Source organism: Nuphar pumila, chromosome 2, assembly GCF_984573655.1.
Source record: "Nuphar pumila chromosome 2, dmNupPumi1.hap1.1, whole genome shotgun sequence".
NCBI lineage: Eukaryota > Viridiplantae > Streptophyta > Magnoliopsida > Nymphaeales > Nymphaeaceae > Nuphar > Nuphar pumila.
The window spans coordinates 72,510,941-72,526,271 of record NC_143250.1 but is presented as its reverse complement, the minus strand read 5'-3'; the positions used below and the strand labels follow the sequence as shown (position 1 = coordinate 72,526,271).

At 37.1% G+C, this 15,331-nt stretch overlaps 1 protein-coding gene across 2 annotated transcripts in view; it reads left to right on the top strand.

The window, feature by feature from the left end:
* The window catches only part of SFR2 (Glycosyl hydrolase superfamily protein), a 29,552-nt gene extending 14,519 nt beyond the window's left edge, over window positions 1-15,033 (top strand). Inside the window, exons 5-10 of one of the 2 annotated variants that reach the window (XM_089995967.1) lie at window positions 11,599-11,820; window positions 12,008-12,179; window positions 12,282-12,515; window positions 12,598-12,747; window positions 13,587-13,716; window positions 14,563-15,033. In XM_089995967.1, coding sequence (XP_089852093.1) covers window positions 11,599-11,820; window positions 12,008-12,179; window positions 12,282-12,515; window positions 12,598-12,747; window positions 13,587-13,716; window positions 14,563-14,747 — 1,093 coding nt within the window. In that variant the 3' untranslated portion in view covers window positions 14,748-15,033. Of the gene's footprint in view, window positions 1-11,598; window positions 11,821-12,004; window positions 12,180-12,281; window positions 12,516-12,597; window positions 12,748-13,586; window positions 13,717-14,562 lie in introns of both variants that reach the window. The other variant, XM_089995966.1, reaches the window with a different exon arrangement.
* Window positions 15,034-15,331: the final 298 nt, after the last annotated feature.

Sequence of the window (15,331 nt, the reverse complement as noted above, 5' to 3'; positions counted from 1 at the left end):
GGTTTTTTACATATTAATTTTAAATCCATACGGGCCTTCGGATTATCCTTCGTTTTTCCTTTAACATTCATTATTGTATTGAACACATTATCAAACACATTTTTCTCCACATGCATCACATCCAAATTATGTCGTATCAATAGGGTCGGCCAATACGGTAGTTCCAAAAAAATAGATTTCTTCGTCCAGTTGTGATCATTCCCAAATCCACGAAAGGGTGTAGGACTGCGAGCATCTGTTAATACATCTGGAAAGTATCGCAATCTTCTTAGAATCTTTATGCCAGACAATCTTGAGGATGAACCTTTCGTTTCAGTTGTACTTGCTTTAAACGCATTCTTTTGTCGTCGGAACGGATGGTTGTTGGGTAGAAATCGACAATGGCACTCAAACCAGCAAGGCTTCCTTCCATGCCTCAATCTAAAAGCTTTGGAATCCTCCATGCAGGGAAGTCACTGATTGTCCATAAAACAGCGGCCTTCATGTTGAAATTTTGTTTTTGGTGGGCATCATACGTGGTAACACCGTCATCCCATAGTACTTTTAGTTCATCAATCAATGGCCTTAAATATACATCAAGATTTTGGCCAGGTGAGGTCGGACTAGGGATCAATAGAGACAAGAAAAGATTTGGACGTTTCATACACAAGCTTGGTGGAAGGTTGTATGGAGTTACAAATACTGGCCAGCATGAGTATGAAGTTGATCTACCCCCAAATGGATTAAATTCATCTGTACATAGACTGAGTCTAACATTTCGCACTTCCATTGCAAAGTTCTGATGAGTACGATCAAAGTGCTTCCAAGCTTCAGCGTCAACAGGATGCGTGATCTTGTTTTCATCGTGTCGAACTTTATTTGCATGTCATCTTATGTGTTTAGCTGTCCTTGAAGACATATACAATCGATGCAATGTAGGAGTGATAGGAAAGTAGCGGAGCGACTTGTATTAAACTTCCTTTGATCTCGTGCTACCATTGCCTCTTGTCTTTGGCTTGAACCGAGGATGCCCACATGACGGGCATAATGTGTTGTTTTCCTGCTTCTTGAAATACAACATGCAGTGATTTGAACAAGCATCAATCTTTTTGTAACCCATACCCAGAGCGTTGACCATAACTTTCGCACGATAAAAATTTTGTGGCAATTTCTCATCTTTGGGCAACATACTCTTCACAATCATGCACAAACGGTCAAAACATGATTGACTCAAATTATACTCGGACTTCAAATTCATTAGTTGAAGAACTGCAGACAAGATAGTGTGACTCTCGCAACCGTTCCAAAGTGGCTCATCAGCATCTCTAAGTAAATCATAAAATCTACTAGCTGCATCGTTTGGTGATTCTTCATCTACGGCAGTTCTTATATCACTAGAACTCATAGCAGAACTCAGTTCTGTTCCTGCAGCATCAAATATCAAATTCGTATATGGATTATCGTGCACCACATTCACTTGTGCATCAAAATCGTTTCTAAATTCTTCTCCATAAAACGTCCAGTTCTGATAATCACTCACAAAACCCTTCTTGTATAGGTGATGTCTAACGCTATGAGGTTCTACAAATCGATTATTCTTATAAATCTTGCAAGGACACTTAATCTGACCTATGGGATCCACTGTACTAACACTTGCTGTTGCAAATTCTATAAAACTATCAACACCATCCATATATTCATGCGATAACTCATTGTCCACTATCCTACGGTACATCTATTCACGGTTTGCAGTCATTTTTTTATGATGTTACGAATAATAGCCTAACGAATTAAAAGAGAACAATCAGAATGCTACGATGAAGAAAATATCAAATTTATCATGCAATATATGATGTAATGCAATAACAAGAATTTTGATGCATGCATTGATAACTTAATATTTTCATGTGCAAACTATTAATGATACGATACAATCATTTGAAACATGCATTCATTATACAATTTCACATGGAAGTCATAATCAAATGGAAAGTAACTACATGCAAGCATGAATACAATTACATCAAACATTGCAATACATCATAATAATTTATATCAAACAAATGACAAACATGTATCTGCAACAAACACACTTCAATATCTCACTAATTATTACCATGCTTAGCATGGACTCCGTACTCTAAAAATAAGAACACTTCAATATTCATACATTAAAATCATGCTCAGCATGATCTCCGAACTCCAACAAAGCAACCTTAAATATCAACAACTAAGTGAGTGTGTGAACAATAAAGTGTTACATCTAATAAATTAAATAACATGTGATACGCTTGCATCACTTACCACGGGTATTTACCTAATCCTAAACTACTCTTCGGACCCAGATTTGGATAGGTCGGATCGGGGATCGAGTTGTGGGGATAAAAGGTTTTGTTTGAACTCGATCCACGGTCCAAATGAGTATGGGTCTGGTTTTGACCCGGCTCAAGATCAAGCTGGAGTTCCGTCCGGGTCCGATACAAGTTTGGGTCAATATGGGATCCATTTTGGGGTTCAAAAGCTGGCACACCCACGGCCTGATCCGACGTCAAACTCGGGCCATGCAGGCCAGGTTCAGCCTGCATTCCCAGGTGCGTGGGTCGATGCCAGGCCTGCGGGTTTACGCCAGTGGGGAAAGGATCTCCAAGAGGTCCCGGGGTCGGCTGCATCGCAGTCGCACCAGAGTTCAGGGGGGTGTACCTTGCTGACGCGCCTCTCGACAGATAGTCCGGCGCAGACCTTCCCCAAAACCCTCCTGAGATACCGCAGGCTAAGGACCCACTTGGGTTGGGTCGATCATTGCAGCCGTGAGGATACCAGCATCGCCCACGGTGGTATCCACTGGTTGGGTTGTCGCTGGGTTCGATCCTGCGGTCGATTCGATGGCGACGAGTCGACAATCAATCCCATCCATCCTCTTTGTGATTCCAGCCATCTCTCTGTTCATGCGCAGCATATTCTCCTGCATCTTTGTCATCATCTCCATCATGTGCATCATTGGGTCCTCGATACCGACTTCTTCCTGTTCCTTGCCGCGTGCCGGATCGTCCCTCGCCTCTTGAGCCATACGGCTGCCGAAGGTGGATGCATGGGCTTTGATACCAAGTTGATGCAGCCTTTAAAGGGCTGTGATAAGAGCAGTGAAGGCACGGCTTGTCGATGCGCACTCCAGTTCTCGCATAACCTTGATGAAGGCTGGGAGGGCACGACTGTGTACAGTCGGATGCTGAATAGGCTTAAAAACAATAAAGCTCACCCAAATGGTGAGTTGGAACTTATTTTATTAAATGCCAATGTCAATGGCAGATTGCTGATAAACAAATTAAAGAAAAAAATGTAAACAACGAACTTTAATGGAAAAAGAAAGAATGACAGGGAAAAGGAAAACAAGGCTACTGAGAAAAGAAAAATAAACTGTGGTTATTCTCCAAAAGACTGCTCTCACGCAGCCCTAAGTCGTGCTTTTTAAAGATGGCCACTGGATCCGGGTCCGCACCCGGACCCGGACCCAAGAAGGCTTCAATTCGGGACTGGATCGGTGTTGAGTCGGGTCTTCCCTTTTCTGGAGTAGGTGCGCGTTATCTTTCTGCATCGAGTCAACTCACCTGGGGTTGGACCCTGCTGCTGGGTCCGATCGTCCATTCCAACTGGTGGGTCGGGTTCCCTGGTCGTGCCAGGGTCACATGGTACTGGTACTGGTATCGCCTGCTCTGCATCAGAAACTCTGCCTATGTATGACTGTTTAGTTATACACTGCCGGTCCCAAGCCCGGATAAAAGTGGAGGGTTGCGGTAGGCCAGTGACAGCCAGCAGAAAAACTTAGTCACACCCTATGAATATGAATCAATATGAGAATTTCGTTGGGGTGTTTCCTACTGAGCGACGCACTGTACTCTATAGGCCCGGAGGCAGTGATAAATGGGCAAGGGTTGCTAGGTCGTCGCTCAGAAGCGACGTGTCACACCAGCGCCTAGGTGTGGTGTCAAATAGGCAAAGGTTCCCTCACTTTGTTGGACATATAGGGGTAAAGAAGATAGTTCAAGACCATAAAATTAGGTTAGTCACTTGGAACATAGGGTCTTTAACTGGTAAGTTGGTAGAGTTAGTAGATGTTATGTGTAGGAGAAAGATGGATATTTTATGTCTACAAGAGACCAAATGGGTAGGTAAGAAAGCAAAAGTGATAGAACCTTGGGGATATAAGATTTGGTATATAGGAATAAATAGTAATAGGAATGGAGTAGGGATTGTTATTAGTTGTGAGTTTATAGATAATGTAGTTGAGGTCCGTAGGAAGGGTGATAGGATTTTACTTATTAAATTAGTATTAGGTACGGATATTATTAATATTATTAGTGTTTATGCACCTCAAGTAGGTTTAAATGATTGCATTAAGCGTCAATTTTGGGAAGATTTAGATGGAGTAGTACAAGGGATATCTTATAGAGAAAAGCTTTTCTTCGACAGTGACCTTAATGGACATGTAGGCATTAGTAGGGATGGATTTGAGAGTATCCATGGAGGCTATGGTATAGGAGAAAGAAACAAAAGTGGAGAAAGGATTTTAGATTTTGGTGTGTCCTATGATATGATCTTAGCAAACACTTGGTTTAGGAAGAGGGAGTCTCACCTAATAACATTTAAAAGTAGGGTTAATATGAGTCAGATAGAGTTTTTCCTACTTAGAAAGATAGATAGGGGTTGTTGCATCGATTGTAAGGTTGTATTGGGAGAAAGTGTAGATACACAGCATAGAGTCTTAATTTTAGATCTTAGAATTAGAAAATGACGCAAAAGGGATAGACATAGGATAGATCCTAGAATTAAGTGGTGGGCACTGAAAGGAGCTAAACAAGTAATGTTTGTAGAGCAGGTAGTTAAGGAAGCTGATTAGTGTCTCGAAGAGGATTCAGAATCAATGTGGAATAAGATAGCGGGTGGCATGAGAAAGGTGACTAAGGAGGTATTGGGTGAGTATAAAGGCAGTGCACCGCTAGGTAAGGATACATCATGGTGGAACGAGGATGTCAAATTAGCTATTAAGGTTAAAAGAGAGTGTTATAGAAATCTAAGTAAGAGTCGTGATAATGAGAATTTGGAGAAGTATATAATAGTAAAGAAGGAAGCTAAAAAAGTATTTTGAAGCGCGAGAGATAAGGTATATAAGAAGGTTTATGACAAGTTGGATACCAAAGAGGGCGAGAAGGATATTTATAGGCTTGCAAAGATGAGAGATAGGAAATTGAGGGATCTGGGTATGGTTAGATGTATCAAAGATGAAACGCAAAGGGTTTTAGTCAAAGATGAGGAGATTAAGGAGAGATGGAAAGATTATTTTGATAAGCTATTTAATGGAAGTCATGCTCAGGATCTTGGAGACTTCTCCATTCCTTTTCATGAGATGAATCGTGACTTCATGCGCAAGATTCAAAAGAAAGAAATTGCAGAGGCTTTAAAGAAAATGAAATCAAGAAGGGCAGTTTGCCTAGATGGTATACCTATCGAGGCTTGAAAATTCTTGGGTGAGAAAGGTTTAGAATGGTTGACAAATCTTTTTAACAAGATTTGGCAGACAAATAAGATGCCTAATGAGTGGAGGAAGAGTACTTTGGTGCCTCTATATAAGAATACGGGTGATATACAAGATTGCATAAACTGTCGTGGTATAAAACTCACAAGTCATACTATAAAACTTTGGGAGAGGGTGATTGAGTATAGGTTGAGGAAGGTTGTCATGATATCGGAGAATCAATTTGGTTTTATGCCTGCAAGATCAACTATGGAAGCTATACATCTTCTTAGACAACTTATTGAGAGATATAGAGAGAGAAACAAAGATTTGCATATGATTTTTATTGATTTGGAGAAGGTATACGATAGAGTACCTAAGGATGTTCTCTGGTGGACAATGATGAAGAAAGATGTTTCTCTCAAGTACATTAGTATAATTAAAGATATGTACGAAGGAGTAGTAACCAATGTTCGTACTTGTGGAGGGGTGATAACCAATTTTCCTTTAACGGTTGGGTTACATCAAGGATCTGCATTAAGCCTTTTCCTATTTGCTATAGTGATGGATGAGCTTACGAGATCAATTCAAGAAAATGTGTCGTGGTGTATGTTGTTTGTTGATGATATTGTTTTAATTGATGAGTCTAGAGCTGGGGTTAATGCTAAGTTGGAATTATGGAGACAGACATTGGAAGCAAGAGGTTTTAAGTTGAGTAAGAGTATGGCAGAATATATGGAATGTCGGTTTAGTAAGCAACGAAGTAGTGATTGGAGTGTAGTGAAGCTTGGTGAGCAAGAAATACCGGTGGATGATTGTTTCAAATATTTGGGATCTATCATTCAAAAGTATGGAGAAATCAATGGAGATGTAAATCATAGGATAAAAGTTGGGTGGATGAAATGGAAAAGTGCAACTGGAGTGTTGTGCGATCGTAGAATGCCATTGCGGTTGAAAAAAAAGTTTTATAGGACGACAATTAGGCCCGCTTTACTATATGGTACAGAATGTTGGGCTGCCAAGAGACATCATATTCAAGAAATGAGTGTAACTGAGATGCGTATGCTTAGATGGATGTGTGGAAATACAATAAAAGATAAGATTCAAAACGAGGAGATACGTAAGAAGGTAGGCATTGCATCCATTGAAAATAAGATGAGAGAGAATCATTTACGGTGGTTTGGACATATTCGGCGAAGGCCTTATGATGCTCCAGTTAGAAGGATGGATGGGAAAATATATTAGTTAAAAGAGGTCGGGGTAGGCCTAAGAAGACTTGGATGAAGATGATAGGAAAGAATATGAATGCTTTGAACCTCACCGAAGACATGGCATTGGATAGAAATGATTGGAGGAGAAGGATTCATCTGGAAGACCCAGAATGATTTTCTTTTTTGGTTCATATCGCCGACCCCAATTGTTTTGGGATGAAGGCGTAGTTGTTGTTGTTGTTATCTTATTTTGTAAGGAAGAAAATGACATTTTGTTGATGAGGTACACAGTGGTTAAAACAGCTTCAGCCCAAAAATCTTTTGATACTTGGTTTGCTATAAGTAAGGTTCTTGTGGTTTCCATAATATGTCTTTGTTTTTTTTCATCCAAACCATTTGTTGTGATGTATGAGGACATGATCTTTGATGTGTAATGTCATGCAAATTTAGGTAATTCTTAAAATCTTTTGATAAATATTCTCCCCCTAAATCAATTTGAAAGATAGAAATATCATTTTTAAACTTATTTTTTACCAAATTGTGAAATATTTGGAAATATAATAAAACTTTGGATTTATGTCTAAGGAAATATATCCTAGTATAACTAGAAAAATCATCCACAAAAATTACATAATAAGCATATTCATCTTTTGATGTAACTGATGTTGGACCCCAAACATCTAAATGTACTAACTCAAGCCGTCTATAAAAAACAAAAGTTTTTTCTTGAAATGGTAATCTCTTCATTTTACTAAGAATATAATCTTTACAAGTAAAATTTTTAGAATTATAAAACTTTTCAAAATTTGGAAGGTATTGAATTTTGGATTCATTTAAGTGACCAAGTCGTTTATGCCACAAGTCCAAACTCAATTTCTGAACATTACAACAAAATGTATTATTGGGTATTTTTAAAAAATTCAAGTAATAGAGGCCTCCTTTTTTATGACTTCCACAATCAGCTTCTCTGACTGGCGATCCTGCATCCAACAATCATCAGATGAAAAGGAGACATTACATTCATGGTCGGATATTTGAGAGACTGACAAAAGGTTTAAATTTAACTTAGGAATATATCTAATTTTTTAATAGATTTTTTTTTAAAAAGTTTGAAAATTACTTTTGAAATTTCATATTATTTTTATCTCAAGAGATTGTACCATCAGTAGTGAAGACATTTAACATATTTGAGTTAGTATAACATTCGAACAAAATATCAATATTGGGGGTCATATAGAAATATGCACCAAAGTCAAGAAGCCAAGGAGACTTACCAGGATTGGAGAAGGATGAAACTGTGGCTCCGGTTGAAGATGATTTAAGAAGAGGTTGAAGCGCCACCACCAATTGCACCAAGGACATATTTTCAATGGATGAGTCTCGTGGGTGAAGCTACTTTCTTCTCTTTCTTCTTTTTTAGTTTTGGATATTGAAGCTTGATGTGTCCCAGTTCATGGCAATAGTGATAAATGATTTTTCTTTTGTTGTCATACTCATTGCTTTGTCTTCCGAAATTAGGTGGCTTGTAAGTACTATGTAATTTTTCAGCTTAGAGACGACTAGAACCGATCTTCATTCTTCATAATACGCCTTTTTAATATATTTTCCTCCATACTTAATTCCTCATTAGTATCAACAATAGAGAAAAAAAAAATTCTCTGAGTGTCAATTTGGTGGTCTCAAATTCGAGTCTCAAACCATTTATAAATTGATTAAAAAAATTTGCATCAACTTGTTTTTGGCAGAACTCAATATCTTTGGGGCAATGCCACTTAGGTTCAAGAAGAGTCAACTCTTCCCAAAGTTTGAATAACTCATTATAATATTCCCTAATGCTTTTGTCGCCTTTAGTCATAATTCAAATTTTGTCTTGAAAATTGCACACATGTGCAATATCCTTAAGGGAATACATATTTTTGAGGTATTCTCAAGTTTTATTAGCATGCTTGAACAAATTTACCGGAAACTTCTTAGGTAGGTGGGAAACGCGCTTCCCGAAAGCTCACTTCCGAAATTTCATGAGAATCTCGATTCCCCCATACTTCTTCTATGCTTTCCACACTCATGGTCTATGCTTTTCTCACATTTTTTCATGTTTTTTTATGTATTTTCTCTCATGCTTTCACTCACTTCCCATGTACTTTCTCTAAATTGGTAACCATTATTGTTAGATTTTAACAAAAAATTAGCTCTTTTACTAAAAAATCATGAAATATAAGAATAATCAATTTTATTTTAGTTTTTATTTGCTTCTTGTTTGATTCCTATTCAGTTACCATATTGCTTTATTTTTTTATTCATATTTTGCTTTTAAATTGATACTTCGCTTTTCACTTCCTATAAATTTTAAAATGCCTCGCTTTCGCTTCCCGTATCATTTTCCACTTCTGCTTCCTAGTTTGACAACCTTGTGCTCGAATTTTGTAAGATTAGAATATTTTTTAATATCAACACTACTAATAAGTCAAGACATAATCTTGATATGTCTCATTCTCCACTCTTTCCATTTTTTCTCGTAGTTGGCTATGGCCTTAGTTCTCTCATCATTTGAAAGATACATTTCCTTCGCATTCTCCACCTTAGTGAGAACTAGTTTAGGTTCCGGATTGGAACCATCTCTAATCCCCACAACCCTTTTCTCAAATATGATGCTTCATAATTAAATACTACATTACATAGTTGTTATCGTTAAGTTTATTGGGCATGATTGTAATACTTTCTTTATCATCTATTCTTACAAAGGGTAAGAGAGAAAGATAGAAGAATAAAAGAGATGAGATGAGAAAGAGAAATAGATATAGAAAAAGAACGAGAGCACGAGCATCACACCATGAACTTTGAGTAGGATTAACGAGCACCTTAACCAAAGCACCAAGGCAATATTCAAATATACGATCACACGGACACTTGAATGTGAATCACCAATCAAGGTTGTATCATATTGTAATTCATATTAGTGGGGCCCAAAATAAGATACGTATCGTAAAAAATCATAAATTTTGAAAAAAAAAATAAAAATTTCAAAAACAATGGCAAAATTTTTAAAAAATCATAACATACAAAACAATGATGAAATGCACAAAATACAACCATAAAATTACATATGAAACATTTATCTCTATAAGACATCACCATTCATCAACTATCTCACAAGAACAATGCAAAATATTAATAGGGTTTTTTTACTTTAACCCACTTCCTTGAGTAAAAAAATGGTAGAAATACACTCTTAAATGAAATCGCAAAAGTGCTCTCTCTTGCGCACCGATCATTCCCCAAATCGCTCTCACGGCTCCTAGGGTGCATAGATACCTCTCTAATGGCCTCTACACAAATGAGGAAGTTAGCCCTCAAGATGTGTTTAAAAAACAAAAATGCAAAATTACTTTTCGGTCCTTTTTAAAGTATGTTGGCATTGTATCGTACGATAAGTCTTGTATCATACAATACGCCCTATATCATACGGTACTGTACGATATAGGCTTGCATCGTATGATATAGGTACGATACACATTCATATTGCATATCATTTTTCTAAAAAGTAATGATGTGTATCGTACGATACAGACAACATTGTCAATAATGAGCAAGCACCACCAAGCTCTGATACCATGTAATGAATCAAGGGTCTTCAATCACAAACAAAATGTCCACCAAGAATCAAAATGGACAAGCACGAAAGTATCCACTCACAAAACCCACAAAGGGTACACACAAAAGAAGGCTCACAAATATAAAAAATATTAATTTATTAATAACTCAAATATGCAAAAAACATACTAAGAATGAAGGGGTTCACCACCTTTTATATACACATAAGAGGCACCAAAATAGATGTTGGAGCTAGGCCAACGGCTATATTTGTAGCCGTTGGACTAGCCCCAACGGCTAGTCAAATCTAATCAACTTTAGGTTGACTAATCAAAAGAATAAAAAATAAATACAAAAAAAGTTTACAAAATATATTATACATATATATATACACATATGTATACATGTATACAATATGTTTACATATATAGGTATGTATACATATAGATACATATATATATACATTATATACATATGTAAGTATATATATACATACGTAAGTATATATATATTATATGTATATACAGTTTAACAGGTATTTGCCTCCCTTGGGACAGTTTCTTCAGCTTATGGAAGAGTTAGTCAAGAAACCAGCCTACGTTTAACAATCTAAACGAAGTCATGGAGTGAGTTACTTTTCTCTTCAATGGATTCAAAATAGGTTGGCCAATGTGTTTTATATGTCACATCATATTGCAGCTACTAATGCTATGTAACAAAGGTTTCTGGGAATATGTGGTACACAATTCTTTCTCTTGTGTGAGTTGTTCAGTATACATTTATAGAGAAAATAGGAAAACAACTTTAGAAAAATTGACTCTACTTATAAAAAGTTTGGACTGGTGATCATAGTAAAAAATCTAAATTTATCTCACAAATTATTGCTATTCAGTGATCAAACTGACGACTTTGAGTAGTCTCTGCATTTTTATTTATCAATATAACATTTTTACAATTTTCAAAAGACTCCTAATAATAACTTATAGATGCAAAGACATGTGTATTAACAAACAATAGATGTTAGATACAAAATTAGATACATGAATACAAGAATAATCTATTCATATAATTATTTAACGAGCACTGACCCAAGTATAGTTAGTTACTTGTTCTAAGAGGTTGACTTTGTAATTTCAGAGAAACAAATCCTATTTGAGTTGGTCATGAAGTTAGTTGTGTGCTTTTTAGGTCTATAAACAGCTAGTCCTATGCTACTTTCATTTCCCATAATCTACTTTCATTTGTTGTTTTGACTGTATATTGTTATCTTGTTACTTTGGTAGTTGCTGATTTCTTTTACACTTTCAGGCTTGTTGTTGATAGTATGTGTGAATTGGTTGACTACTGGGTAACCTTTAATGAGCCTCATGTCTTCTGCTTGCTAACGTATTGTGCTGGTGCTTGGCCTGGAGGGAATCCTGACATGCTTGAAGCTGCAACTTCTGCCCTCCCAACAGGCGTTTTTTCACAAGCCATGCACTGGATGGTTATTGCACATTCAAAGGCTTATGATTATATTCATGGAGCGAGGTTTTTATTTCAATTCTTCCCTTATAATTTTTTTTATAATGTTACTTATTCCTGCATTTGGGTTCAGAATCAGATTTGTTTTACTCAGTTTATTGCATTCATCTAGTTTAATTGTCACCCTCATATGACAACTTCCTAATGCTTGAATAGTCTAAAGTTGATTGGAGTTTCTGTTATTTGAAAGCAGCAGCACTGGTCTGGAATCAAGAGTTGGAGTAGCACATCATGTTTCATTTACACGGCCATATGGTCTTTTTGATGTACCTGCTGTTGTGCTTTCTAATTCACTTACACTTTTCCCGTATGTGGATGCTATAAGTGACAAACTTGATTTCATTGGGATAAACTACTATGGCCAGGTCTTCCCTTACTTTCTTTCCTAATCTTTTTCCTGTTTAGGTGGCCCTTAATTTTTCTCGTGTTTCAAACTACCTGATATTTGTATGTTTGTTGTTGATCAGGAAGTGATTGCTGCACCTGGATTGAAGCATGTCGAGAATGATGAATACAGTGAATCGGGACGTGGTATATATCCTGATGGATTGTACCGTATGTTGCTTCTGTTTCATGAAAGATACAAACATCTCAATCTTCCTTTCATCATTACTGAAAATGGAGTATCTGATGCAACCGACCTGATTCGACGACCTTATTTGTTAGAGCACCTGCTGGCCATATATGCAGCTATGATAGAGGTTGCTACAGTGTTCTTCAGCTATTTATGTTTCTTTTCAAAATAGCACTACTGGCGTCAAATTTCTGTGATTATTTTTTTAGGGTGTTCGTGTACTTGGATACATCTTTTGGACCATATCAGATAATTGGGAATGGGCAGATGGATATGGTCCCAAGTTTGGACTTGTAGCGGTTGATCGTATGAATGGGCTTGCACGTATTCCACGTCCTTCATATTTTTTATTTTTGAAGGTACTAACTGCATGAAGCTATCTTGTGTATATTGAACTTCAATGTTAGACCTAGATAGATTCTTTGTTCTTGTGTAATTGAGACATTGCATTCTTTTTTCAATATGTATAGCCAAAAAATTCAGATAGATGCATCACGTACAAAATTAAGGTTACGTTTGTGGAAGATTTATCTATGAATCTTGTCATCAAATGCATTTGCTACTTGCTGTTAGTCTTACAGCTAATAGTCATCCTTACAAGCACTTACATTAGCAGCTGATATAACCTGTCAGAAGAATATTGGATGTTTAAATCAAATCACAGGAAAAACTTATTAATTTCCTTTCTATCATTGGTTCACTTTATATATTATTTTACTGCAGGTGAGCTTTTTAGACCAAAAAATTATTTCTTTTCCTACCCCATTTTCTGTATCGAGAGAACTTCTAAATGCAGCAAAATCTTTACTCTTTAGGTTGATAGTTAGGATGCTTTCCACCATCTTTCATTTTTCACCCTCATATAGAAAAGTATAAATCGCTGACCCCAATTGTTTTGGGATGAAGGCGTAGTTGTTGTTGTTGTTGTTGTATATAGAAAAGTATAAATGAACAATAAATAAATAAAAGTTCTTTATTCAGCATTTATGCTTTTTTTGTTTGTAGTGCAGATATGTGAAGTGAGATTCAAGCATCATTGTTTGTTCTGAAGCTTCTTCTTGATTTTTATTGATTCCAATTTGCATTTATATGGATCATTTCACTGAAGTAGTATCAAGTTTTGGCAGATGAAAAATCACTGTCATTGGCTTTTTATTCAACATTCATATTTGGCTAATTCCTTTGTATTGAATGGCAGGTAGTGACAACTGGTGAAGTGACCAGACAGGAGAGAGATAGGGCATGGTTTGAGCTACAGAATGCTGCAAAAGAGCAAAAAGTGAGGCCATTTTATCGTGCAGTTGACAATCATGGACTCATGTACGCAGGTACTATACAGTAGTAGTAGATGCTAGTGTTCCTTCATCCAATTCGACATTAGAAATGGTTTGGCCTGTTATATTCCATTTCGCCGTTGAGTTGAAGCTCCATCCATCAGAGTGAAATTTTTATTTTCTTATTAAGTTTGAATTCCAGCTGAAGAGTTGGTCCTAATTTTATCAAGACCAAAATGTGAACTGGTAGAAACAATATTGGAACCATGGGGCTCCATGTAGCAATGTGGCTTGAGGATAATCTTTTAACCATTGGGCTCCACTTGGCAATGCAGCTTGAGGGGGATTCTTTCTTTTAATGGCCCTGGGGCAATCCACGAAAACAAACTAAGGTAGTTGCATAGTGGTTGTGCCTCGCCATTTACCTGTCAATGAAAAGACGGAAATGCCCTAAAGTGCCTATTTGTTTGTACTTTGGTTTCATGGAATGTTAGTATGTTTTACCAGCTGGATATTGATACAAGAAATTATGTCCTGGTTATTGCCGCAGTCTAGATTTGTTTTTTAATTGTAATTATGTTGGCTTGATAAACATAATTAAAAATTAGTGAATGTAATCAGCGAACTAATATGAAGGTTCATGAAAATATTTGCAACATTGGTAAGCGATGAATGATGGTACTGTGGATTTGTTGGATTGAAACTGGATTGGTAGTCATAGTATCTTAGCTGACAAGTTTGGGATTCAAATCCTACCTGGGGCAATCCATCAGCTTCTCAAAGCAAAAGGAAAAGGGATTGGTTTTTTGCATACAGCATTGTTTCTGCTAGTGCTTTTCAGTATTCCCTCTTGCTGTATTTGGTGCCTGTTTCAACTGAAAAGTTATTTATGTATGACAGGTGGGCTGGATTATCCAATATGGAGGCCTTTCATTGAAAGGGATTGGAGATTTGGCCATTACCAAATGGAGGGACTACAAGATCCTATCAGCCGCTTCTCAAGATTCATCCTCGCACCTTTGTTGAACAAAAAGAACAAGGACCAGCAGTTAGCCGAGAGAACCTTGGTGATGCAGCCTCTTTGAAGACAGCCTATGACGGATGTGTAGCCTTATTAAAACATTTTTCCGTGGTCTCTTGTACCAGTATGAGCTTGTTAATTGTCCTCTGAACTGCTCTTCATTGTGTAGCCGTTATTGATAGATTTGCTCTTTGTTGCAGACCTGCTGCTCTTACAAGGGATTGAGCAGTAATGAGCAATGATAACCATAAGTTCAGCTGAATCTCATCTTGTATTCATAAATTGGTATTGTAATATACAGTTCAGGCAACTGTATATATTATGGATTTAGAGTTTGGCTCTATTTTGTTGATAATTGTTGCTACAATACACGGAAGAGTGTGGGGGGGTCGGCTGCTTGAGAATGGAGTTCAGGTGCTTGGTTAGGTGGTTTGGGTGGAAGAATGGAAGGAAATGCAGGGGCGCCACCTTTTTTTGAACAAAAAATGCTCCATAATTCATTACTTATTTTTTTGTTTTTTTTCAAACGAATCAAATTCATCAAGTGTATGAAGATTTTGAGGGCATTTAGAAAAGGTTCACTTTTTTTTAATGACAATGTTCCCTGACAAGCGGGTGATCTCCGGCCGGGGTCAATGACACCTAAGC